This window comes from Astatotilapia calliptera, chromosome 16 (genome assembly GCF_900246225.1).
Source record: "Astatotilapia calliptera chromosome 16, fAstCal1.2, whole genome shotgun sequence".
NCBI classification, from domain to species: Eukaryota; Metazoa; Chordata; class Actinopteri; order Cichliformes; family Cichlidae; genus Astatotilapia; species Astatotilapia calliptera.
Window position 1 is genome coordinate 15,445,150 of NC_039317.1, and position 27,074 is coordinate 15,472,223.

The window sequence follows — 27,074 nt, forward strand, 5'->3', positions numbered from 1 at the left end:
GAGCATTTCTCTCACTTCTGTGCATAAACCTAATTTTACTCACTGCTCTGCGTTGAAGTGTAATGACTCACTAAACCACAGGGAGGGAGTATTGGCACAGGTAGACCAGCTGTGCAGCTCTCTGTATATTCAGTTCCTCCTGGACACACACAGATTGTAGGAGCGTCATCCTTCTGACCTTCAGCCAGTAATGTCAATAATTCAAGGTGTAACAAGGTGTAACTTAATGCCCTGCCTTGGATTTAATAAACTATCTTGACAACAATTAAAGCTGAGACCAAATGGCAGCTTTTTAAAATTGTTTTTATTGTATTTAATTGTTATTTTTGTTTTGAAAGCTTTTATTGTACATAGATAAAAGTGCAAAAAGACCCAAATAAGAAGGAAATGACATGAAAGTCATGTCTGAATGCTGATTTAAAACAAAAAGATGCAAAAGTGGATAAAGGAACATGCCGTATTTAAACTTTCTACAAAGCTTTTATTTTTCTCAGCCGTGTTTTTTCCAGCAGCGAGTCTGGTCAAAGAGAAATGTGCTGAAAGTCTGCTGCTTCCTTCCTTCATTCTCACCTGTCGTTGTCAAGGAGCACATCACATTTAAAAAGCAACACACTGTGATGTATCTGTCATGTCACTGCACCATTATTTCCTGTCTTGTAAAAGACTTCGTTTTTAAACTAACAAGGTGACCCTCACATCAAAATGACCATTAACACCATCACTCTAAAGAGCCAAACTAGTCATTGCACAACCAATATCAGAGCAGATGGAAACCCACTGTCACACTCTCCCTGACTGTCCTCTGCACATCACAGCCTCGCCTGATCTGTCATCACCAGCAGGCAGAGGCAGTATCCCATGATGACGCTGGTCTCTTTCACACCAGGCTGTATCCATATGCTTACACGTTGATTTCCAGAAACTCCAACTGGATTAAGTGACCCCCTGAGTGTAGAAAAGCCTTCTAAAGCAGCTATAACAATATTTTGTAGGTTAAAATGACATGGAAAGTGGTTTTTCATGGTAAAAGACACATAATTTAAACTTCTTATCATCAAGCATAAGGAATAAAACCACATACTTTGACTTTAGTAAGTTATAGTGCCAGAGGCACACAGACAGACGGGCTTTCACACTTTCATTTCCTTGTTTTAAATCTCTTCAATCTTTAAAGCCCTGCTGAGTTTCTTTACCCACTCTAACATAACACTACTGCATGCCGATGTGGGTCTATTTAGTTTGGAAAGATGGTTGTTTAGATCCGGCTGGTTTTTGACGTAAAGAGAAAATGAAACCATTTTCAGAATCAACAGGTTATCCAAAGTGCTGCAGATTGCTGCCAGTGTGTGACTGGCGACTAAAAACAGTCGGCGCATTCGAAAATTAAGCATGAGGCACTTCCAGCTCAGGTCCTCTCTGTCTTTCAATGCTTCTTTTGCCTGCTGGGATAATTGCAGAATTGGAGGTTAATTATTTGCCCTGGGCCTGCAGGCTTGAAGCTACTAATCAGGAAGGGCGTGTTTGAAGTCACAAAACAGACTTTTAAAAGCAATCAAAGTTTTAATGTTACACCACAGACAGAGGGGAGCTCTGGAACACTTAAATGACCTTAAACGCAGAACCTGACTTAGTACAATACATCTGTAGAGAGAGTTTGCAGTTTACTTTTCAAGGCTATTACAATATGCCTTAATTTTAGGGGAGCGAGACCAGTAAGCTAAAAGACAAAAAATGAATATTGAGCAAAAAAGGAGTTCAGCTTATTGTTGAGGCCCTCCAGTTCTCATGTGGCCCCTTGGGAAAATTAGTAATCCACTATATCCAGCTAGTACGTTTACCTTCTTTGACTTTTTTCTGACATGGCTCTTTATTGAATAATAATAATAATGACAGGAATTACAAAGCCTCCTTTAAAAAGGTCTTAGTAAATTAAAATGAATAGACGTGTTCACTGGCAGACTTACATCCATGCATAAAATACAAATTAGCCTGCTAGCTTAGCATAGCACTTAGACCAAGCAGCACCCGAAGCCAAAGTCGGACGCCAAAAACAATGAATCCTTGAGGAGGCTGGCTTAAAAAGCCAGTCAATAAAAGATGGATGCAACCAACCTGGCTTGAGATTGATAAGTTGTTATCCAAATACCATAACTTACAAAACTGACCACATTTTCCATTTAATATCAACAAAATGCTTCTATAAACTAGAGTTCATGCTTACACAGGTCACACAGCGAGGGGGCAGTAGGTTGTTCCCCTACAGACATCTGTACAACATGTTCTATACAAAAGATGGACATACTGTAGCTTCTGGTTCTTAAAGGTGCCTTCTGCATTCTTTTCAACGGCCACCTGGGAGCAATAGCTGTGGTTGAAGAACACTTCTGGTCCTATGGAAGTCTGTGGGGGAAAACAGTCCTGCCCTGACCTTTGTAAGCATTTTCCTCATGAGTTTGTGGGTTCAGTTGCACATTTTGGGTCGCGCTGGACCGAAATTTTGGTCCATTTGGTAAATCGTGGTCATACTATGTTCCAGATTATCTAGATATGCTCCTTGGCTCATGAACTGTGAAGTCATTAGCTAATTGGTAGGCACGTTTCCCAGTCCGACCGCCCCTCTCTCATCACATCTGGTTTCAAAGCATTTTTATAATGTCTCTGTATAAGAGCCAGTAAAAACAATGCAGCTTAAAGGCAGTAACTCATTTTCAGGGGGAGCCACTTCAGTTTTTGCACTAAATATTATTAATCCCCACTGGTCAACAAGTCTGCAGTAGTCTTTTATTGCTGTGTACCCCTTTATGTTAGCATGATGATCGGTTTTAAATAAACCATGACGACTAAAAGAACCAGGCTTAAAGCTTTAAAATGCCCATGATGGTAGCTACGAGCATCATATATATGCGGTCTGTATGGTTTGCTCATGACAGGTAGATAAGAAGTGTGATACCACTCAAGCATTTGTATGTCAGATATGATGCAACAACCAGCATGCAAAGCCTACAAATGAGTGGAAAACTGTTTGCTGAACAATAACAAATTGCTCCCACAAGCATCTATAAAGCTCACTAATGAACACATTTTTATCTTGTTTGTACAAAAAATAAAGTGTAGAAACTCCACGCTGTGGCCTTGTGGGCGTGGTTATTTGTTACGTGCTGCGACGCTTGTTGGCTGGGAGCAGCTGTCGGGCAACTGAGACTCCAGGAAGGGAGATAAGATCTCGTAAAATAGCAAACTGACGTTTATGTCTCTGACTGAAAAGCTTTGCTTCGGGTAATTAGCTGCACAGTTCATGGTTTGGTTTGCGAACAATTGGCTACAATAGGCATGTGCACAATCACTAAACCTCAGTGGGTCTTGCAGACCAACAAATATTCAAATTAAATGGTATTACTCTGTAGGTAATACCTACATGAAGAGACTGAAAGTGTACTCTAATCATTCAGACATGTTTATGTTTGCCATTTAAAAATAAAGACGTGAATAGAGTAAATGTGACTAATATGAGGTCGCAGAGAAAAATTAAATACTAACGCTGTCTATAACATTATGCGTCATTATCTGTAATTACAAACGTCATTGCACACAAATGATGTCACAAAGCACTCCACAAGCGCTCGGGTGCACTGCCCCCTTTATTCTGTGCATACAGGATGTTGTCTGTGCGGTGCTGTTTGTGAGGCACGAGCAGGAAGACGCGCAATCGTGAACGTGTCCTTTCCTGTCATTTCTTTTTTCTCTCTCCATATGTCACTTCCTTATCACGGCTTATCAGGGCCACTAAAGGGGGGGGGGGGGGGGGGGGGGGAACACAAGATTTTTACCTTTAAAGTGCCAAATGCCCATTGTGCTGTAGTTCTTGGTACACAAACACTATGACCTCATCCAAATCAGTGTGGTGCTTTCTTCTGAATAGACCCAGTTCATGATAAAGTGGGTGATTCACAGCTAAAATCACAAGTATTTCTTTGTTACTAAATCCAGTTGAAAAGCCTCATGTAATTAGGTCATCTAATGTTGGCATAGTGCACACCAAAGAGATGTGCAAAGCGATGAGTTGCCTTGATGAAATAATTATATTTTCTGAGTTATTCCTGGCAAATTTGCCACTTTTCTCTTCAGTGGCCCTAATATGCCATTGTACTTAAACAGCTTAAAGACAACAATCTTTTCAGAGTGAGCAAAAACACATTTTCTTCATAATGATTAGAAATGTTAAATCAGCCTGTGACCTTCACTCAAATGCCTCCATGTTTGGAAAATACAACATTACAATCTTGGTACTCGCCATCTCTGCCTTTCTCACGTCTGCATCTTCCCCATTTGGTCGTTAGCCCTCAGCCACAAAACCACTGAGGCTGACCCTCATGCAGGCTGACCGCTTTACAAGCTCACTTGAGATACATTTGCAAATGCAGAGTATTACTGTTATAATCACATTATCACATGCAGTTCTGGGAAAACTAAGTATATCCTTATTGCATCCATAAGAATTAAGAGCGTAAGCAACAGCCATGTGTTTCTTATCTAATGCACTTGAATAACTGACCATCATCAACTGTGAGCACCTCAATAAAAGCATTAGTTTTGACAGTTTTCTGTTCTGGAGCAATGCTATAATCTTCCTAAGAAAATTCACTCAAGCCTCAGACCCAGACAGAGAAACTGCAAAAAACCCAGGAGCTACATCTCAGACTCTACAGGCCTCAGTTAGCATGTTAAATGTTAAAGGTCACAACACTATACTTAAAAAGTCTGAATACTTATGCTGTGTTTGGAAAAGCTGCCAGGAGGAAGCCTCTTTCGCATTAAAAGAACACGGCAGCATGGATTAGGTTTTCCAAAACTGCATCTGAACAAGACGTCTGGAAAACCTCATACCAACTTTGACCCAGCCAAAGTCCAGATGAGCTGTAAAGAAGACTGCAACCAAAAGTCTGATTGCATTTTCCTTCATTTAGGTGTGCTTAATATAACAATATAAACTGACAGTGTACCTCATGTACCATGCCTCCATACATACATACAAACACACTTCACTGATTATTTTGGGCCCATTGTTCCTGCACATCTCTTATCGCTCACTGACTCTCAGCTGGTACTTTTAACCCTCACCCTGTGACCCTTGGTTCCCAGATGGTTAAAGACTGTGACTGATGCCTTATTCACTTGGCCCTGCATTGTCATTAAGTCTCAAGTTAACGTCATGTGGTTGGTGGTCATGCCACTGCAAAACCTCAGCTGGAAAGAAGGCAGGTTTAAGTCACTTCTGCAATGGCTTGTTTTTTGTTTTGGAGATATACCAAGAACCAGAACACAGACGTCAACTTACTAGCTAGCTACGTAGTGTATTATTAATTTCTAAAACTTCTGGAATATGATGTTTTGTTTTGTTTTTGCTTTTTTTTTTGTTTTGTTTGTTAATGTGGTTCTGTTTTTACTAAAAGAAACAGCGCCTTTACTCTTGCCACTGTTCATAAGCTGAGCCACACAGCTTCTTCCTGTCAGAAACTGAAAGGTCTTCCGTGAGAAACCATGAAGCTAACACATAAGTGTCTGTAAATAGTGTGAATATATTTTGAAATCACTTTTACACTTTACACCTAACTTGGCAACATCTTCTCCAAGAGCTTGTTTGCTTTCAAGCATTTGGACCTAGTTAATCACGTTAGTCTTATAGACAGAAGAATGTAGAATTTAATATTAGATGTGCAGTCAAAAGCTCACAAAATGAAGAAACTAGCATGACAGTAGAGTTTGTCATTACTATTAAGTGCAACACATCCCATTAAACGATGCATGTGGTTTAGGCCGACTGACATATTTTTTAAAGACTAATATTGAGAAAAATAAGGGGTCATTTAAAAATCCAATATATCAGCTGGTACTTTTTGGTACATTAAAAATGTTTTAATGTAAAGGAGACGTCTGCTACAGATAGGGTAAGATGGATGCAGATGATCTGCTGTGGAGACCCCTGCAAGGAGCCGGAGAAAGGAGAAAGGAGGAGACACACAAACATTGAGTTTTCCCCAGCATGAGTCCTTACTGAGCTAATAAGACAATGCCTTTTCATAATAAGGTCGTTTCACCTTCACAACAAGTGACTCCTTGACGATCTGGCTCTATTCAGATCAGCTGGTTGGTGTGTTTGCAAAAACTGCAGGGTGCCCCCTGGTGGACAAAATATCCAACAACAACACTGGTAACATGGCTGAAGGGTGTTTCTCCCACAGCTTTTTCACTTTTTATTAAATTATTTTCCTTAAAAATACCAACACTGACATATTGGCAAATATACTGTTGGGCTCTAGCATGTAATATGAAACATACATACAATACATACATGTATTATGAGAGGAATCCACACAGAGATGTAATTTAGGCAATGTTAGCCTGTAGCTTAAACACAGATGTGCCATGTATGGTGTATATGTATGGTATGGAGCCACAGAATATATTAGTCTTATAATAAAGGTGATCCAGCCTGTTAAGTCTAAATCAGACTATCAATATTATAAGTGGTGTAAACATTCAAATCTATAATCACTTATGCCTACGCTGTGCTACTTATGACTGTTTGGATATTCCTTTAAATAATACCATGTTTTTCTTGAAAATGAAATTAAACACTAAAAATAAGAAAAATGCTATTTCCTTTTTTATGGAACAATTCTCAAATTGGGGAAAAAAAAAACAATTATCTTGCATAGGCCTAATTTAAAACGGAGTAGATATTAATCTGTGTTGGTCAATTTGAATGCTACCTGTGTTTGTGCAAATGAGTCCTATTAAAATTACTGATAAGAAATAAAACACACAAAAACCCAATAGTTTTAAAAATAAGGAAAATTTAAAAAACATAGGCCACTTTCAGTTTAATTTGACCAAAGTCCAGCTGCAGGTCATGCACATGGGACAGCAGCAGGGTTGGTTGATGCACAGTTAAATTCATGCACAATTAAATTCTTTATTTTCAAATTTTCATAACAGATAAAATTAAATAGCAGGAGTCATGACTAGCCATTTATGTGTGTGCATGGGTTCGGATAAACTAATGAAATAAAGTGATAGGCATAAGCAATGGCACATTTAAGCTGACAAAAAAACTAACTTTATTTTTAAAACTTGCAGAGGTTACACCCTTTAACACTTGGAAAATTTAGACTTCCTTACAATGATAAATAAAATTATAATTTATATATTATTCCTGTTCATCTAGATTTTAATCAGAGCCACAGCAGAAGCTTCATGCAGCCCTGCAGTTGCAGGTTAGAGAGCCCTACCCTAGACTGCATAAGCGCTGATCTCACCCGTGCAAGGTTACATATTATGCTGTATAACCTGCATACAAGACATGGCTCCATAGTTTTGTTTCCCCATATATGACAAAGCATATCATCTCTCGCAGTTGGGTTCAGAGATTGTGCTGCTATGAAAAAAATGCCTGTCTGCTCTCTGTTTAGTGTGCAGGGAATCAGATGGAGGATGCTGAGATATGCAGGAAAGACGTAATCGATGTGCTTGTCAACACATGCTCGACAGTGACACACACACGGAGAACACACACTGAGGTGTGAATGACATGTCTCTGTCTAAGTGGCCCAAATTGAATCTCATCATTTCCGAGCCGGTGCACAGCTACCGGCAGTGATGGAGGACTCTCGTCACTGGCCTGTTGCCTTCAGTTATGTCACTTAGTGAGATTCGGGACTCAAATCCCTCAGTGCCAGTGCCACTAACAGTCCTGCTGGTACAGCACATCACACCTCCCGGCCACCATTATCTAACCCAGTAGAGTGAAGTCACCGGGTCACACACCTGCAGTCACGACCCCTCGCCAAGAAAGTTACACTTGCGTCAGTGCAGCAAATGGTGCAACCTCTAAGCTATTATCATTGCAAATCCTTTCTGGGAAATCAATAAAGTTGAAAATAGCACAGTTAAATGTTTAATGATGAAGAATACACCGTGTCCAGAGAGCTACTGCAGCACTCTGGCTCAGTCCCCACAGGTTTGCAAGTGCACATTACAAATAAATCTTGAAGGACTTTAAGGAAAATTCAGTGAAAAGGGTTTCATGTGAGATTTACAAAGAACTATAAAATTCAGCATTTTAATCCAGACCAATGATGATTCATTGATTTAATCCACTGAAAACGTATGTTTGGAAAACTTTCCCAGAGTCTTGAAAAGTAAATTTTGTCTGTGTCACAAATGTATGAGTCAAGAGATCCAAGCAGGAGAAGCAGACAGCGGTAGCTAGAAACCATTTTTGGCTTTAGGACGATTTAGTCCAATTACTGTTAAAGTTCAGTGAATGCCATCCACGGGGACTGAAATCCACACGTAACACAAACACTGTGTGGTCTCTTTGTATGTGTAAATGCAAAGAAAGGGCAAAGTTAATTTTTATTATATAGGTGACTGAATATTTCCACTGAATCCCCACGACCTGAACTCAGGTAAGAGGCAAAAGTTGGATGGAACGTTTGAATTCTGTATTTTCAAACTATTCATTTTTTTTGTTGGAATTTCTTGCCACAAAGGCTTCGAGTTACACATGAATTATACTAGGGGTGGGCAGTATAAACGATATAAATTTGGTCAACGGTAGAGATTTTGACTATACCGCTCTACCGCATGTTGATGGTGTCATCAAGCGGCACCTGTTTTGGTCAAAAGCATTGCAGCGGCTGCAAACAATATCATCTGCAAATTATGCCGGGCAACAGTAATAGCAAAGAGAGGGCTGGGGCCCTGGCTGGGTCTTGGGGGCTTGGGTCCTGGTTGGTTCAACCCTGGTGCAGGGTGCCGCCGGTGCATCGAGCCACCTGGGGGGCTCTTCAGCTGGTGGGGGAGGCTGTTATATCTTGCAGGAGGTCTCTTCTCTCCAGGAACTGACTCTGCAGGTGGGGAGAGATATACTCAGCCTGGGTGTCTATTGTCTTGTGTAGTCTGGAAGATAAGTGGATGGGTGCAGTTTTCTCTGTGGTGGGGTCGGGTGGGCTGCCCCGGGTTCTGTGTGGCTGGGCGGCGCTGCTGAACTGCGCCCAGTCTGGATGGGCCTGGACCCCTTTCCCTGGTGGGTTGCAGCGTGTGGGGGTGCCTACTGGAGTCAGCTGGGAGGGGGCCAGCTCCCCCGCTGCTCTTTCCGGGATAGTGGCACGGTTTCCCGGGCCCGGGCCTCTGGATGTCTGGAGTTTTGATCTCCTCCATACCTGCTTCATGCCCTGGAGGACGGGGCTGTAGCTCCCCACACCCTCTAGCAGATCATTACATGAAGGAACCTTTTAACTACAAGCGCGCTCATGCTCACAGGTGTACACACAAACTACACCCTTTTTGGCTGCTACCTAAAAGCACACTGTGCGCTGTCGATCTTGCGTGCTTCACAATAATGTTTAATATTTAGTATTTACTGTTATATTCACATAGATCATCGTGATGATGTTGTTTATTATATTGCTCTCTTTTTCTTTGCTTGTTTTCTCTTTTTTGTTTCTCAACATGTGATCCAGGTGATTGATATATGTACTTTTTGTCTGTTTGTTTTGTTGGTTTTTGGTTTTTGCCCCTTATCACCGCCCCTCTTCCCCGATCTTTTTCTTTCCCTTTCTTTCTCCCTTTTCTTTTCCCCAGTCAAGTCTGTCCTGTGTTCAGCAAATGAAAATAAAATAAACAATAAAAGGAAAGGTGACTCAAATAGACCAATACGGCAAGGCTGGGATGGTCCATTTGGTAAAGTAAATCAGTTGGGCATCTTTCTTCGCCTTTAGACAACAATTCTGATGGCAAAAGAACCAAACGGGACAGGCAAAAAAAAAAAAAGTAATAGCAAAGAGATGAAGCACTTTCGGAATATGGGGAAAGCCAAAAACGGCGCTTTCTCCACTTCCGTACCATTGATTCATTAATGCCGAATTCTCTCTCTATTCCCATGTTGTTGCAGTATATTAATGACTAACCTCGTATTGTGGATGAATAATCTCAGTTGTTCTCCTGACTGAAGTTTGGCCCGTGTATAGCATCCTGCCATGCAATTGCATTTGTCCCTAACAACTAGAAACCCTCACGTCAACTTTTATTGAGTGGAAAAAAAGTTGGCGTTCATCCTTCAGCTTCACTGTGCTAATGTTATGCTAACATAGCTGTTTTGCTAGCAATCACGTAGGACATCATTATATACCAGCTAGTCCAACTTCAGTAACCCTCCAAAAGTCACTGCTGTTTAGTTTTCTGTCTTCATTCATGTTGGAAGTGATAGCAGAGCTGTACGTTTTCATTTTTTCAGAAATCTCTCAGTCAGAACATGGCATATCATGTTTAGGTGGAAACCAGCGAGCTAACTTCCTGGAAACTTCTAACTCCGTTGAATTTAATAAATTCTGTTTTCATGGATGCCTGGATGTTAAACTTAATTGTTACACCTGGTAAAACAGCAACGCTGATCATTTTATTAAAGATGAAAGAATTTAGACAGTTTTTAACTCTCAGTGTGCCGCAGTGTTCGTTTGACTTTGGGACCTAAAGAGGACGGAGTTTTGGAACCAGATTACTCCACGCGGCTCCGTAATGCTCCGGCAATCCATCAAGTGGTGCGCCTTCATAGCTTTCCAAAGTTGTACTAAAACATTTTTGATAGATTTCTGCGCGCTGTGTACTACATAAAATCGGTCCAAAGTCAGTAAGCACAACCAGAATTCATATATAAGGCACACTGTCGATGTTTGAGAAAATTAAAGGATTTTAATTCAATTCAATTCAATTTTATTTATATAGCGCCAAATCACAACAAAAGTTGCCTCAAGGCGCTTCATAGATACAGAGAAAAACCCAACAATCATATGACCCCCTATGAGCAAGCACTTTGGCAACAGTGGGAAGGAAAAACTCCCTTTTAACAGGAAGAAACCTCCGGCAGAACCAGGCTCAGGGAGGGGCGGCCATCTGCTGCGACCGGTTGGGGTGAGAGAAGGAAGACAGGATAAAAGACATGCTGTGGAAGAGAGACAGAGGTTAATAACAGATATGATTCAATGCAGAGAGATCTGTTAATACATAGTGAGTGAGAAAGGTGACTGGAAAGGAAAAACTCAATGCATCATGGGAATCCCCCGGCAGCCTACAGTGGGGCAAAAAAGTATTTAGTCAGCCACCGATTGTGCAAGTTTCCCCACTTAAAATGATGACAGAGGTCAGTAATTTGCACCAGAGGTACACTTCAACTGTGAGAGACAGAATGTGAAAAAAAAATCCATGAATTCACATGGTAGGATTTGTAAAGAATTTATTCGTAAATTAGGGTGGAAAATAAGTATTTGGTCACCTCAAACAAGGAAAATCTCTGGCTCTCACAGACCTGTAACGTCTTCTGTAAGAAGCTTTTCTGTCCCCCACTCGTTACCTGTATGAATGGCACCTGTTTGAACTCATCATCTGTATAAAAGACACCTGTCCACAGCCTCAAACAGTCAGACTCCAAACTCCGCCATGGCCAAGACCAAAGAGCTTTCGAAGGACACCAGGAAAAGTATTGTAGACCTGCACCAGACTGGGAAGAGTGAATCTACAATAGGCAAGCAGCTTGGTGTGAAAAAATCAACTGTGGGAGCAATCATCAGAAAATGGAAGACATACAAGACCACTGATAATCTCCCTCGATCTGGGGCTCCACGCAAGATCTCATCCCGTGGGGTCAAAATGATCATGAGAACGGTGAGCAAAGATCCCAGAACCACACGGGGGGACCTGGTGAATGACCTGCAGAGAGCTGGGACCAAAGTAACAAAGGTCACCATCAGTAACACACTACAACGGCAGGGAATCAAATCCCGCAGTGCCAGACGTGTTCCGCTGCTGAAGCCAGTGCATGTCCAGGCCCGTCTGAAGTTTGCCAGAGAGCACATGGATGATACAGCAGAGGATTGGGAGAATGTCATGTGGTCAGATGAAACCAAAGTAGAACTTTTTGGTATAAACTCAACTCGTCGTGTTTGGAGGAAGAAGAATACTGAGTTGCATCCCAAGAACACCATACCTACTGTGAAGCATGGGGGTGGAAACATCATGCTATGGGGCTGTTTTTCTGCCAAGGGGACAGGACGACTGATCCGTGTTAAGGACAGAATGAATGGGGCCATGTATCGTGAGATTTTGAGCCAAAACCTCCTTCCATCAGTGAGAACTTTGAAGATGAAACGAGGCTGGGTCTTCCAACATGACAATGATCCAAAACACATTGGATCACCTGGTGCAGCCCTAACTATATGCTTTAGCAAAAAGGAAAGTTTTAAGCCTAATCTTCAAAGTAGAGATAGTGTCTGTCTCCTGAATCCAAACTGGAAGCTGGTTCCACAGAAGAGGGGCCTGAAAACTGAAGGCTCTCCCTCCCATTCTACTTTTAAATACTCTAGGAACAACAAGTAGGCCTGCAGAGCAAGAGCGAAGTGCTCTAATAGGGTGATATGGTACTACAAGGTCATTAAGATAAGATGGGGCCTGATTATTTAAGACCTTGTATGTGAGGAGCAGGATTTTGAATTCAAATCTGGATTTAACAGGAAGCCAATTAAGGGAAGCCAAAACAGGAGAAATATGCTCTCTCTTTCTAGTCCCTGTCAGGACTCTTGCTGCAGCATTTTGGATTAGCTGAAGGCTTTTCAGTGAATTTTTTGGACATCCTGATAATAATGAATTACAGTAGTCCAGCCTGGAAGTAATAAATGCATGAACTAGTTTTTCAGCGTCACTCTGAGACAGGATATTTCTAATTTTAGAGATGTTGCGCAAATGGAAGAACGCAGTCTTACATATTTGTTTAATATGTGCATTGAAGGAAATGTCCTGGTCAAAAATGACTCCAAGGTTCCTCACAGCGTTACTGGAGGCCAAGGTAATGCCATCCAGAGTAAGAATCTGGTTAGATACCATATTTCTAGGCTTTTCAGGGCCGAGTACAATAACCTCAGTTTTATCTGAATTAAGAAGCAGAAAGTTAGCGGCCATCCAGGTCTTTATGTCTTTAAGACATTCCTGCAGTTTAACTAATTGGTGTGTGTTATCTGGCTTCATGGACAGATAGAGCTGGGTGTCATCTGCATAGCAGTGAAAATGTATGCTATGTCTTCTAATGATGCTGCCTAAGGGAAGCATGTATAATGTAAACAGAATTGGTCCTAGCACTGAACCCTGTGGAACTCCATAATTAACCTCAGTGTGTGAAGAGGACTCTCCATTTACATGCACAAACTGGAGTCTATTAGATAGATATGATACAAACCACTGCAGTGCAGTACCTGTAATACCTGTAATTTTAAGTGTGCCTTATAGTGTGGAAAATACGTTATACAGAAGAAAAGAATATATCGCGATATATATCGTTACCGCACATGCCTCAAATTATACCGTGATATGGATTTTAGGCCATATCGCCCAGCCCTAAATTATACTTTGCGTTAGATCGTCATACCTTATGCCGTAAATGGAACCTCATTTTAACCCAATGCCACAACCTTCTATGTAACATGATGTAATTGCATGTTGGGTTGACTCACAGCATACTGACTTGATTGGCGTGGAAGGTTGCGACATAGGGTTAAAAGTAGTTTGGTTACCACGTAAGTTAAGACATGCATTTCTTGCAGTCTAAATCTAGCTTTACACTGAAGTCTAAAAAAAACCTCTTTAACGTTAGTAAACCTCAACTTTCTGGATGATCTTATGTTTTACTTGTTAGCTTCAGGTCGTATGCATGAAGTGCATTTCTTAAACTGAGGTATTGAATCAGAATCAGAATCAGAATCAGAATACTTTATTGATCCCTGGGGGAAATTATTTTTTGTTACAGTGCTCCATTTTAAACCAACATTAAGACAAGACAGACAATACGCTAACTAAGAATAGTACAATATATACATATATATACATACATACATACATACATACATAAGTCACTTATAAATAAATATTTGGAAAAGAAACATGTGTAGTTGTAGCAGCAAACAGTGTGTTAAGTGGATGCGTTGTACAGGGAGATGGCCACAGGCAGGAATGATTTCCTGTGTCGTTCAGTGGTGCTTTTCGGTAATCTCAGTCTCTCACTGAACGAGCTCCTGTGACTGACCAGCATGTCATGGAGTGGGTGGGAGGTGTTATCCAACATTGTCTTTATCTTGGACAGCATCCGCCTCTCCGACACCACCTTGAAGGAGTCCAGCTCCATCCCCACAACATTGCTGGCCTTACGGATCAGTTTATTAAGTCTGTTGGCATCTGCGACCCTCAGCCTGCTCCCCCAGCATGCAACAGCATAGAGGATCGCACTGGCCACCACAGACTCATAGAAAATCCTCAGCATTTTCTGGCAGATGTTGAAGGACCTCAGTCGCCTCAAAAAATAGAGACGACTCTGGCCCTTCCTGTAAAGTGCTGTGGTGTTTTTAGCCCAGTCCAGTTTATTGTCAATGTGTACTCCAAGGTATTTATAGTCCTCCACAATGTCAACACTGACCCCCTGGATTGAAACAGTGTTTCCTGGTCTTCCTGAAGTCCACGATCAGTTCCTTGGTCTTTGCCACGTTGAGCTGCAGATGATTCTGCTCACACCACGTGACAAAGGAGTCGACCACAGCCCGGTACTCTGTCTCATCATCCCTGCTGATGCATCCAACCACCGCAGAGTCATCAGAAAACTTCTGAAGATGGCAGGTCTCTGTGCAGTGGCTGAAGTCTGTGGTGTAGAGGGTGAAGAGGAAGGGGGAGAGGACAGTCCCCTGTGGTGCCCCTGTGTTGCTAATCACCTTGTCAGACACACACTGTGGGAGACGTACATATTGTGGTCTTCCTGTCAGGTAATCAACAATCCAGGACACCAGAGAAGCATCCACCTGCATCGCTGCTAACTTATCACCCAGGAGGGTCGGCCTGATGGTGTTGAAAGCACTGGAAAAGTCAAAAAACATGACCCTCACAGTGCTCGCCGGCTGGTCCAGATGGGTGTAGACACGATTGAGCAGGTAGATGATGGCGTCCTCTGTTCCGAGACGAGGCTGATAAGCGAACTGAAGGGGATCCAGATGTGGTCTTACTATGGGTCGCAGCTGGTCCAGGATGAGTCTTTCCAGGGTCTTCATGATGTGGGAGGTCAGTGCCACGGGCCTGTAATCCTGGGGGCCACTGGGACGAGGCGTCTTTGGTACAGGGACGAGGCATGATGTCTTCCACATCACCGGGACCCTCTGCAGACTCAGACTCAGCATAAACAGTTTATGAAAGACTCCACACGGCTGGGGGGCACAGGCCTTGAGGACAAGGGGACTCACTCCGTCTGGTCCAGCAGACTTGCCTGAGTGAAGTCTCCTCATTTGCATCTCAACCTGGTATTGAGTGAAGGTGATGGGTGGGGGAGGGGTGTCAGGAATCTCACAGGAGGCAACATGTGAAGAGAGAGGCTGGCACAGTGGTGTGGCTCTGGATTCCAGGCTGACTGCAGGTGAGGTTGTGGGGGTGGGAGCAGACACTGTGGTGTCGAATCTATTGAAAAACAGATTCAACTCGTCGGCTCTATTCTCACCTCCCTCAGCTCCCCTGCTGTTGGTTGGCCTGAATCCAGTGATGGTCTTCATGCCCCTCCACACCTCTCTCATGCTGTTCTGCTGGAGTTTCCACTCCAGCTTCCTCCTGTAATTGTCCTTAGCCTCTCTGATCTTGTCCTTTAGTAACACCTGGACCTTCCTCACCTCCTCTTTGTTGATTAGGGTCAGAAAGGAGGAACACCCTGTGCTTCAAAACCTCAAGATGGTGACTATGAAAACCCTCATTTTGAGGCATCATCATCATCACACTAACCAGTGGGTAACATCATGGCTCATCTTTTGTTCTGTATCTGACAAAAATGCCCTTACAGTCCAGCATTATTGTAAAGCCTCACAGAGAAGTAATAAGCCAGCTGTAGATTGCATGTTTTTGGATGACTGAACACATTTTTTTTTAGCCCAAATGCACTTCTAATTCAATATATCTGTCATTATAATGTAGTTATAGAGCACAGCCTGTCTTTTTTTAACCTACTTGAATGGTTCTCTTGCTGGGATCCTTTGTGACGACAGCTGGCACAGAATTTGGTTTGAAAATGAAAGTGAAAGATCCGTTCAGCTTTAATCTTTTTACCACCTTGACAGCTCTCCGCCTCATCCATCACCAGCACTTACACAACTAGTCTTAAACAGAAACATCTGGTTTTCCACTTGAGCGTTTTGCCTTTGTACGCAGTGAGTAATACTTCTGTGTAACTGCACCAAGGTCAGACTGACTGCAGAGCAACTCTGGTCCCTGCTTTAAGTGACTTTTCCCCTTAAGAACGCTCAGTTTCCTCTCAGAAAAGGAGTCCCGGGATTCCTGTTAGGAAATGCCACTCTGGCCAGGAGGAACGCAGCCCAGTGGAAAAGAGTGTGAGAGGTTTTTATTACAGACTGCGAAGTAAGAGCAGACATAGCTGACAGGAAGAAACCATGTCCTAGTTTTAACTTTCTCATTCTGCGTCATTCCTCCGTCAAAACATATAAATCAGAAATTCGTCGTCCAACGAAATGACGAAAGACCCCTGCTGCGACTCGTCGTGCTTTTGCCACACTGTGTAGTGGCTAAAGTATTTTAGCCCTGCACACACAGCTGGAATGTATACTGATTGACAAGCAGATAGCCAAAGAATTACTGAATCAAAGAGAGGAAAAAAAGTCAAATGAATGGAGGGTAGAGCAGCCGTTTGCTCTGATTTCTGTTGTGCGTCACACTCAGGCCCCTCAGGGAAAGTGTAGCAGTTTGAGGCTAACCTTTGCATTTTATTGGGAGGGATACAGTTTACAGTTGTGCTGGTTGCCAGAATCTGTTTATTGTTTCCCATATGTTTTGACAAAGTCCCTTTGGAGAGACTGAATGTTGAATCCCTCACCTGCTGTTCATGCTGTGATTTCTCTCCAAGCAGCTGAATCCTGAAGAACTGAGATTTCTTAATCATTTACATCAATACAACCTAAAGTTCTTAATGACCACTGTGCCTGGAGGGCATCACAGTCCAATATGACCTCGAAAGATAAAAAGCTGCACACATCTACCCATATAGATTTGTTTTTACACAACACTATCCCCAAACATCTGGGAGAACCCACTGTGAACCCCAATATATATATAGCCCCCTGTGACCCTTTAGGCCCCTGTGACCCTGAATTTGATATTAATAAAATGCAGTCCTGATCAAAAGTCTAAGACCACTTGAAAAATGGCAAAAAGTCATATTTTGCATGGTTGGATCTTAACAAGGTTCCAAGTAGAGCTTCAACATGCAACAAGAAGAAATGGGAGTGAGACAAAACATTTTTTTACGCATGCAATTTATTGAAAACAACAGAACAGCATCTGGTGGACAATGACTTAAAAGTCTCAAATGCAATAAATTAGAAGCAGCATGGAAACACAATAAATACAGCATCCATTTTAATCATGGTAGTACAGACTGATCTGTCCAGTGCATGTACCAAACTCAGCCCCATTCTCATGCAAATAGGCTTCATTTGCATCATCTCTTCAATCTCTGGGTTTGAAGATACAAAAGGTTTAATATGTTTAACTTGGTTGGTGACGTTAGCCACTGTTAATAAGCTGGGAGTCACCTATTTCGCCCACTTTGCCTCACCTATTTTGCACATAATTGGCACGAACATGCGTGAACCTGTTTGCTGGGCGATTAACAAAGGATGACTTTGTGTAATTAGGTGGTTTTGCTTATGAGTAACTAGTAATATCATTTGTTTTTCAGTGAGTAACCTTTAATGAGTAATTAATGACATTTTTGGAGTAATTCTTAAGGCTGGATGTTACCTTGGGAAATGAATCACAGCACAGATATAGCATACAGAGTGCTGACGTCAAAGATGGGAATAAACCAGAAGCTAAAGAATCCCTGCTACACTGAATATGCCTGATATCATTTATTTACAGCACATATATAATTCTTTAAGCTGTTAAAAGCATGTAAAGGAGAGAATTAGGTCTTAATACATAAGATTAAAGTATAATCAAGAAGATATAAATTCATAAAAATCCAAACAAAGCTGCAGTGGTGAAACAGACACGACAGCTCGGACCTATCTGTGAACCAGAGAAATGCACAAAGTCAGTCTTAACTTGTTTTTATCACACGAACTCCAGACAGAAATGGGAGAATCAAAGTGGGAAATTATTAAAATGTGGCACAAAACAGGAATCTTCTTCTTCATCTGTTCTCCCTATTGTTCTGTGCGCTTTAGAGGAAAGCACACTTTGTACAAGAGAGCTTGTACAAGTCAAAGATTAGCTACTGTGCACATTTCTCCATGCAACTCTGTTCAGGTGATCTCTTATAAAGTGCAGGGCTTCGGTGCACAAACATGGTTCTCTATAGCAAGATTGGCATAAGCAACATCTGGCCCACAAGCTGGTAAAGTGGGTCCAGATTACCATTACGCCATAATCATAATTTGCAAGCACTTTCCATTCCTTAGGTAGATCTGTCCTTTGTCGCCGTCTGCTCATAAGTTTTATGTACAGAATTTTCCAGGAGCGGCCGAGGGGTGGAGGGTATCCGGTTCTGTGGTCTCAGTATCACATATTTGCTTTTTTAAGATGATATGTTGACCTTCACGTTGCACTGGCTCGGTTTGCAGCCGAATACGACGTGGCTGGGTTGAGAATTAACGCTTCCAAGTCTGAGGTCACACTGTTAGACATTTTATTGTATTTTTACAGTAACTTACTGGCAACACTATTGCCAGTAAGTTACTGTAATTACTGATCTACAGTATCTTTACTGTTGTGATGTTTTACAGTTCAACCACTTTACTGTAAACATATATTACAGTATAACAGCTTTACTGTAAACGTGGTTTACAGTTAGAAAGACTTACCGTGATTAAGTTTTATAGTATCACTGTACTGCAAATGTGGTTTATGGTATAACACTGTAATTGTGTACAGTATAATTTGTTTAGACTGTAATTGTGTTTTACAGCATATAAAATAATATTAACATTCATATTCAATATAAGAACATTTACAAAAAACAATATAATTCAATAAAGTAGTCTCAGGATAGTGAATTAAACCAACATTTATTGTTGATATTTTTTTTTAACAAGAAAAACATTTTTCAACTGAATAAAAACAATGCCAATAACCAAAATAAATAGAAGCGTACATGAAAACTACACAGTCCTTCACCTTTCTGTCTGATTTTTTTAAGGAAAACAGTTTTTCATTCCACTAAAAACAGGACAAACCCACCAGCATGAACATTAAATAAACTATTACAATTGTAAAACACTCATTTACAAAATGTAATAATTATCAGTGGGTCCCAGGAAATAGAATGTGACATGGGATTTAGATTTCCGTTACCAGGATGGTCGGGTTCAGCGTAGTCTACATCACCACCTGTCAAAGACACATAATCAATATTCATGTTTGCTCAGGTTATTCACTTGTTCACATCTGTCTGAGATCATTCATACTGTTGTATGGATGTGTGTACAGTATGTATATAATTATCAGCTATGTAAAAGATATTATCATCTCTGTTCTTACCTAGTTGGAAGTCCTCCATTCAAACTCAGAGAGCCGCTGGAGGAAGGTGGTGATCCGAGGGCTGATGCTTGTAACCTTCCTCTTTACGACACGACCTGTCTTGCGGCTTGTACCAAGTTTTGCAGGGCATTTTGTTCCCATGTCTGGATTGATCCTCACAAAGAACCTTTTAACAGAAAAAAGGCTGCTTTAATTTCAAAATTAAAACATACGTTACAGCAATCACCTATATGTTTCTGCAACTGTAGTCAAGCTATCACATATATTTCATTCTTAAATGGTGTAAAGTATTTACCTCTGTATCATCTCCAGTGTGATGGACGCTGACTCCTGATACTCAAGGTTGAAAACGTAGTATGACGCAAAGAAGACAGCAAGGGTGCTGGCAAAGTCATGCATCTGCTCAGGCTCATAAAATACCTTGCCCTCCAAACTGATCATCCAGCGGCTTGCAGACATGAAATTATTCCCTAAAAACAGACAAGAGTCCAATAAGACAATGTGCTCACCCTTACAAATAAGGTTTCCACAAGAATGCTGGATAGCAGGCCTCACACTGTACAAAAATAGAATGCACACGGTTTGCTGCTATTTCTCTTATTATTTATTATCTAATGAAAATTATGATCAATTACAGGAAAAAACTGCCTTATGTCTTTGCATTTTGGCCTGTGCTGAAGTGTTAGGCTGTTTTTTCCTGTTGGTCATTGTGTATAATAAATAATAAGAGAAACAGCAGCAAACTGTGTGTATTCTATTTTTATACAATATAAAACAGACAAACCCCTGTTAAGTAAGTTGTTGTGGGTACAAATACCACAATAATTACATAGATTTTTTACAAAAATATTACAACAGGATTGAAACTATTTACTTACCAAGCGCTATTACCCTTGGTGTGATGGGTAAGGTCATCTCTCTCTCAACAGACATCTTGGTGGAAAAAGCCTTTAAAACACAAAATGAACTGATTTGAATGATGATACCCAAAATCATTGAAATATTTTCCTTTGTTTATGTTGACAGTATTGAGAGTGCATGTGTAAAATTTTAAATATAATTACGTCAGCCAAGATGAAGATTGAGTCCTCTTTTTCTTGGAAGTACTTCATCAGAAGGAGGATGGCTGCTGTGGCGATCTGGTTGTGGTTCAGCTTTGCACTGTCGCACTCACGTAGCAGATGTTCAATCTCCTTGTTCCACTGAAGTCTCTGGCTTTGAAAGAAGTTCAAAATTCTCCTTCCTTTCGTAAGAAGGGCTTCACTGAGACGTGTCTCTACCTCAATATCTGTGAGTGTGTGGAAGTGAGTGCAGAGGCCTCTTTTAGTAAAAAGAAATGGCCAATGCTCTTGAACCTCACATAAGGTGGGGGCAGGCCAAGAATTAAGCATGTGCCTCTGGTAAATATAAGTCAAAGACATATAAGTATTTACATCTGTTGTTTCAATTGCTTGAGGACCTGCTGATCTGAAGACAGTTGACATAGTCTGTCTTTTTGTCTCCAAAGTTTCACTCGTTTCTCCTTCTGGTAGGGTTGTGGGTTGCCAGTTGATGCAACCATAGCTATCAAGTTCAGATCTCCCCCTTTTGATGGCAACATCACCCTCATTGTTTTCCCTGGTAGACCTTTTCCTTGGCTGCCGGATTCTGCTGCTGACATTGTCTCTATTTACATGTTCAACTCTTGTTTTAAGCTGTTTGAGTAGGGAATAATAACCACAGCCTAATTGCTCACCTTCTGCAGTCTTATCTGCAAAGGTAGCGGGATACTTAGATACAATAGCTCTAGCTACCTCCCCACAAGCAGCTCTGTTAGGGTTGGGGCAGTGTACTCGCATTCCTTCTACAACAGTCCTAATCATTATTCTCCTGTCTTCTGGGTGAGCCATTCCACCAGTTGCCAAGGCCTGTGAAAGTCTTGTTGGCATCTTCTCCCAGGGAACTGAAAAATTGCTGATCCAGGAGGTGTTGCTTACATTTGGTTGTGTGGAAGGGAGTTGACCTGATGCTTGTGCAGAACAGAGTGAATTACCCTGTAGTGGCATTTGCACAGTTGTTGAGCAGGTGGTTTCAGGTTCCTTTGGGTTGTTTGAAGAGCCAGACTCCACTTGGTCGTCGATATTCACACACACACATAAACACAGCAGAACAATTCCACATTAACTATGTACAGATGGGTTTTTTGGAGTATTTATTGAGTAATACTCTTATATAAGACACAAAAGCAAGAGTGTTGGAGAAATAATACCAATGGCAATGAAAGCTAGTTTTAGTTTTGAAAGCTATAACAATTTCAAAATAACTCTCAAAATAACTAATTTACAACTATTTTCAAGATAGGACTGCAACCATTTATGACATTAATGCATTCTCACCTTTTCTGAATACTTGAACAAGTCTTCGACTTTGAATTGGTGTCAAGAAAGGCTTGATATCATCAGGCTCAACAAACAGGAGATCTTCTCTGTTTCTAACACCAATAATGTCTGTCAGGTGCTCAATAACTGCCCTCTTTGTCTCTTCATGCAGGTCAGGTAATGCCAGGTTAATTTCATGATGTAGGCTGCCACTGTCCATATCTGCAATGAATTAAGAGGATGATATTGAATGATGCAAAGATACAACAGTTAAACCTGAAGCGATATACACTGGCAGAGGGTAGTAATCAAACAAACTGTCTGCTTGAACACATATGAATCTTTTTTCAGAATTGTGTAGACAGTGAAGTCCAAGGTTGATCAGTATCACAGATTGAAGGATGTCCAAAACAAAGTGTACTTGTTTGTGACTGATGAGGATCACTGAGATTTTTCCAAAGATGTGGCCACATTCATCATGACCCATAGCAACAACAAGCCCTTTGCAATATTTTGTTCCTTTGTAAACTACTGCTGATACCTCTGACGTTGTTTCTTTCATCAAGCCAGCTGTCCTGACAGACTCCTGAATTAGACCATTGTACAACTGCTCATCATATTCACTAGTTTCACCAACTGCTTGAACTGCTGGAGCAAACAATGGTCCACTGCTGAGGTACGCCTGAAGCAGCTGGTGCCTTTCTGCCAGTGTTTTACAAAGGTGAACAAAGTTGTGCAGTTTCCGGGCGCATTCCTTGAAATACGAATGCTTACTCTCGAACCGGAGAGTCCACAAGCGAATAAGAGGCCCAAAGTGCAAAAAGAGGTCACTATAGTGCAGTAAATAGTGATGCTTGGGCTTGAGTGGGTGATTAGGGAAAATTGTGTGTCTTGAATGAACATACTCCTCTGTTATTATCTTAAGGTATGCAATCTGGTCATGATGGATCTTGGGAGCACATATGAGCTCAACCATTTCCTTGAGCTGTAGATACAGTTGCCAGACCTGACTGTCCTCAGGATTTTTTATCCTGTCACCAACCAACAATGGCAACAGTCGCAACAGACACCAGTTCTGTGCTGCAGAACCAGAAAGTTTTTTGCCACACTCCTTAACCTCACATGGTTTACTGAGACTATCATTCCCTGAGTATTTAAACTGTGTGATCGACCTGTTTAGTTGTGCATAAGTGAAATGCTTTTCCTGTTTCACTAAATGACTGATGTACAATGCCAAGTCATTAGAGACTACACCTTCAAATAAATCATGACCCAAACATGGGGGAAGCCCAGTACAGACATGAAAATATTTCAGAGAATTGAAAGGTGAGTCAAACTTTACCCCCTGTACCATGTCTTGGTCAGTGGTGGATAGCTGTTGTACACTCTCCTTGTGACCAGTGATGGTTCTTTTTGGACCAAGCTTTAGTGGTGTCTTTTCAAAGTCTGTCCTTTCAATCAAGCAGTATCTACAAAAATGCGTACTACAACTGAAGTTTTCAGTGAAACCACCTAAGCAGTGTGAACCAAGATTATCTCCACAAATGGAAATCAAGGCCGCTTTGAGGGTATTTCCATCATCTGTCTCAATCCCTGTATCTTCTAGATCTTTAAGGTCTGTGATAATACTTGAGAAAACTTTCTCCTGACCAAATGTCTTGAAGTCCCTTTCTCTGCACAGCATCACCAACTGCATGGGATCAACTGAAGAGCGATTGTGTGGCTGGACCTCACCAAGACTCATGTAAACCCCCAAAACTTTATGTTTTTTCTTCCCTGACCCAAGAGGATTCACAACCTCAAATCCATCCTGGTAAAGGATGATGGACAATGAAGAAGGATTGTCTTTTAACAGAGCATTTTCTTTCACATTTCTTCCATCTGCCACATCCTCTACAACCATGTTGGAAGAGGTATGATTTTTGGATTGGTGATATTGCTCTTTAACACTTGACTGTCTAAGGAGTGATTTTAATGTCTCTTTGATGGAAATGTACTGGCAAAAGCATTCCTTTCCAGCAGCATCACTTCCCAGATAAATCTGGGTGGGTTCAACATAGTCAAAATACTGCTTGTAAAATGTTCTCCTTGTTTTGTCAGATCTGAGTATTCCTTTGTTGTATATTGTGAAGACATCCTCTTTAGAGAGATTTTGAATAATCATTTCTATCTCAGTTTGTGGTATGTCTAGCTCAGAAAGCTTGCCCTTCAACTTGTCAAAAACATCTGCCATAGAAGTGCTATGGACATGCAGAAATCCATCAAGAATACATTGTATTGTGCTCGCTGGCAACAGCATCTTGGCTTGCATTTTCAGGTAGAAAAGAGCCAAATTATGTAAAAATGTCTCTTGTTGATTATCACACGCCTCTAGATGATCACATGGAGTTGGAGTCAGAGTCTCCTCAGAAGGCTGAGTACAGTCTATATTTTTGGGGAGAGTTGACACCTGAGTTGTTATCACCGGCTTATGTTTCCTGGATAAATGTGTGGCAAAAGATGAGCGCACTCTGAAATGTTTGTGGCAGTCATCATAAGGACAGACAACTTTCTTGCCATCTTTAATATGAAATCTCAAATGAGTGCATAATGCTGAAAAATTCTCTGCCACATAGAAACATGCCTCAACTCCACAAGCAAGATTTCCTTTAAAATGGGTGTGTTTAGTCTGAGCCCTGCGATAGCGGTGGTTCCTGTGCATATGGGATCTGAATGCAGAAAATGTTCGATAGGAAGAAGGACATTGCTCTATTCCACATGTGAATCGATAATTAGCTGTGTGCTGATGTTTCTTCGTATGATAACAAAATTGTCTTAATTCTGAACAAAAAACACCACAAAATTTACACCTGTACATGGCTGCATGTGTCTGAATTTGAATTTCCAAAAAAATGTTGTCTACCTTTATTCTCACTAAATATGTCTTTTTACCTGCTGTTTTGTCTTGTCTGTCAAAGAACTGAGGCTACATCACACTGTCAGCGCGGCCAGCAAGGGCAGGAGAACAGCAATGCACCACACTGGGCGGGAAAAGACAGAGAGACAACTGTTAATTTAATGTTGCATTTATTTAACCCTTGAAAAATATATTTACATAAGTAAAAAAAAGAAAAAAAACACACAACCCATCTTTTCCAGAATAATTCAACTAATTCCCTTTTGACCAACCTAACACAGACGTTACATGGTTTTCATATGAAAAAGACCCTGGAAGACGTTGTATTAAAGGAAAAAAAAACATGCTCCCCTTCCCACTTAAAAAAATAATAAATATTAAACTTAGGTTGGAGTTCCTCGCGCCACCAACCTAACGTTATATTAACTTTTTAATGTTGTGCACTGCAGCTCACACAAAATTAAATAAAGCAGGCTAACCTACATGAGCAAGCTCAAAACTGGATAAGATTGTTTTAGCAGTCTCTAAATTTCCAAAAAAAAAAAGTTGTCTTACATTATTCTCATTAAATGTGTATTTTTACCTGCTGCTTTAGCTGAAGCTAAATGTCCCACTGTTAGCATGGCCAGCTTCTCAATAGTCATAGAACAGAAGCGCAGGAGGACAATGCACCACACTCGGCGGGAAAAAGACAAAGACTGTCGTTGCGCCTGTGTTCCTCGCCCCTCCCCGTGGAAAATATATATCTAAATATATATTTAAATAAGAAAAGAAAAAAACACACACAACCTATTTTTTCCAGAATAATTCAGCTAATGTGCTATTTCGACCAAGCTAACACCGAATTTAAGCCCCCCCTCCCCCCCACACACACAAAAAATATATATGCTCTTAAAAATTAATAAACGAGTATGTTAGGTAGGAGAGTCCTTTGCATTACCTTATGACGTCCCGTTTGCAGTTTCCACACAGAGGTCCAACAATAACGAGGTGCAAAATCTTTTGTCCTCTCGAGCATATGGTAACGAAGAGTTAGCAAAGTTGGCCTGTCTTTCCTCTCCTGTCAATCACTGGATCACAGGTCATGTCAGTCAGGATATGGAGTGGTGGTTGGTAGAGATAGGTTGGTGGGCGGGGCCAGCAAGCATTCAGCGTGTGTTTCACTAAGTTGGGTTGACTAGTTCCCAGAAGAGTTCTGTACATGTAAATGAGCAATTCAGTTACTGCTCGACTGAGAAGCCTCCACCAAATTATTACAATATTCTCCACTGACTGAAGTTCGCCTTTGGCAACGCAGTGGCAAGCACACATTTGCAGCAGCTGTGCATGTGCATACAACTGCATGCAGCAGATTAGATGATCAGAATTCTTGAACCTTACACACAGGCAAGTCCCCTAAAAAGTCAAAACCATAATACTTTCACTGGTATCATACTGACAAATGGCATAGGTTGGAGGAAAATCTGGAAATGGTTGGCAGTGAAAGAGTTAAAATGTAATGCACTATTGCAACCAACCACTGAAAGAGTAAAAATACACAAACAGTATGATGAACCATTCAAATCACATAATACAGTAGCACTACTGCTAATGTGTTAACGGTAGGTATAACTACTACCGCAATTTTAAAAAATACAGTAAGTAAATGTAAAAAACCTTAATATACCCATAATGCAAAGCAAATTACAGTAATTAACTGTAGAAATGTTTTCAGGTAAGTTACTGGGCATTTTGTGGTATTTTACTGTGAAAAATACAGCAAAGGTTAACAGTGCACGGTTCACAGCCTGAGAAAGGTGGAGTGACCCTTTTCACCCCGGGCTCGGGAGTTCTCGCCTCGTTTGGGTGTTGATCACGAGTGGGGCAAGAGATTAACGGACTGACTGGTATCATTGCAGCTGCTGCACTAAAGATGAAGCTGTTGATTAACTGGTTGATCTACATTCCCCTCCTCGCCTGTGGCCACAAGCCGTGCGTAGTGACCGAAAGAATGCGATTGCAGATACAAGCGTCGGAAATGAGCTTCTTCCAAAGGGTTTCTGGGCTGACCCTTAGAGACGGGGTGAGGAGCTCAGTCATTTGGGAGGAACTCTTGCACATCAAAAGGAGTCAGTTGAGGAGGTTTAGACATCTGACAGGATGCCTTCAGGTTGCCTCCCATGTGAGGTAGTTCAGGCATGTCTAACTGGGAGGAGACCCAG

The 27,074-nt window shown here is 41.3% G+C and overlaps 1 protein-coding gene across 2 annotated transcripts; it reads right to left on the bottom strand.

Moving 5' to 3' along the window:
• Nucleotides 1-19,190: 19,190 nt before the first annotated feature.
• LOC113008281 (uncharacterized) lies at nucleotides 19,191-26,747 on the bottom strand. 2 transcript variants are annotated; one of them, XM_026145586.1, is made up of 9 exons: nucleotides 25,814-26,743; nucleotides 25,457-25,619; nucleotides 24,909-24,997; nucleotides 21,996-22,199; nucleotides 20,685-21,727; nucleotides 20,499-20,568; nucleotides 19,916-20,090; nucleotides 19,621-19,786; nucleotides 19,191-19,470 (listed from the first exon to the last, which is right to left on the bottom strand). In XM_026145586.1, exons 4-8 carry the CDS (start codon nucleotides 22,195-22,197, stop codon nucleotides 19,621-19,623), a joined length of 1,656 nt encoding a protein of 551 aa, XP_026001371.1. In that variant the 5' UTR covers nucleotides 22,198-22,199; nucleotides 24,909-24,997; nucleotides 25,457-25,619; nucleotides 25,814-26,743; the 3' UTR covers nucleotides 19,191-19,470. The 2 variants fall into 2 exon arrangements, with proteins under 2 accessions (XP_026001371.1, XP_026001372.1); XM_026145587.1 differs by lacking the exons at nucleotides 19,191-19,470; nucleotides 19,621-19,786 and having other exon boundaries at nucleotides 20,028-20,090; nucleotides 20,512-20,568; nucleotides 25,814-26,747.
• Nucleotides 26,748-27,074: the final 327 nt, after the last annotated feature.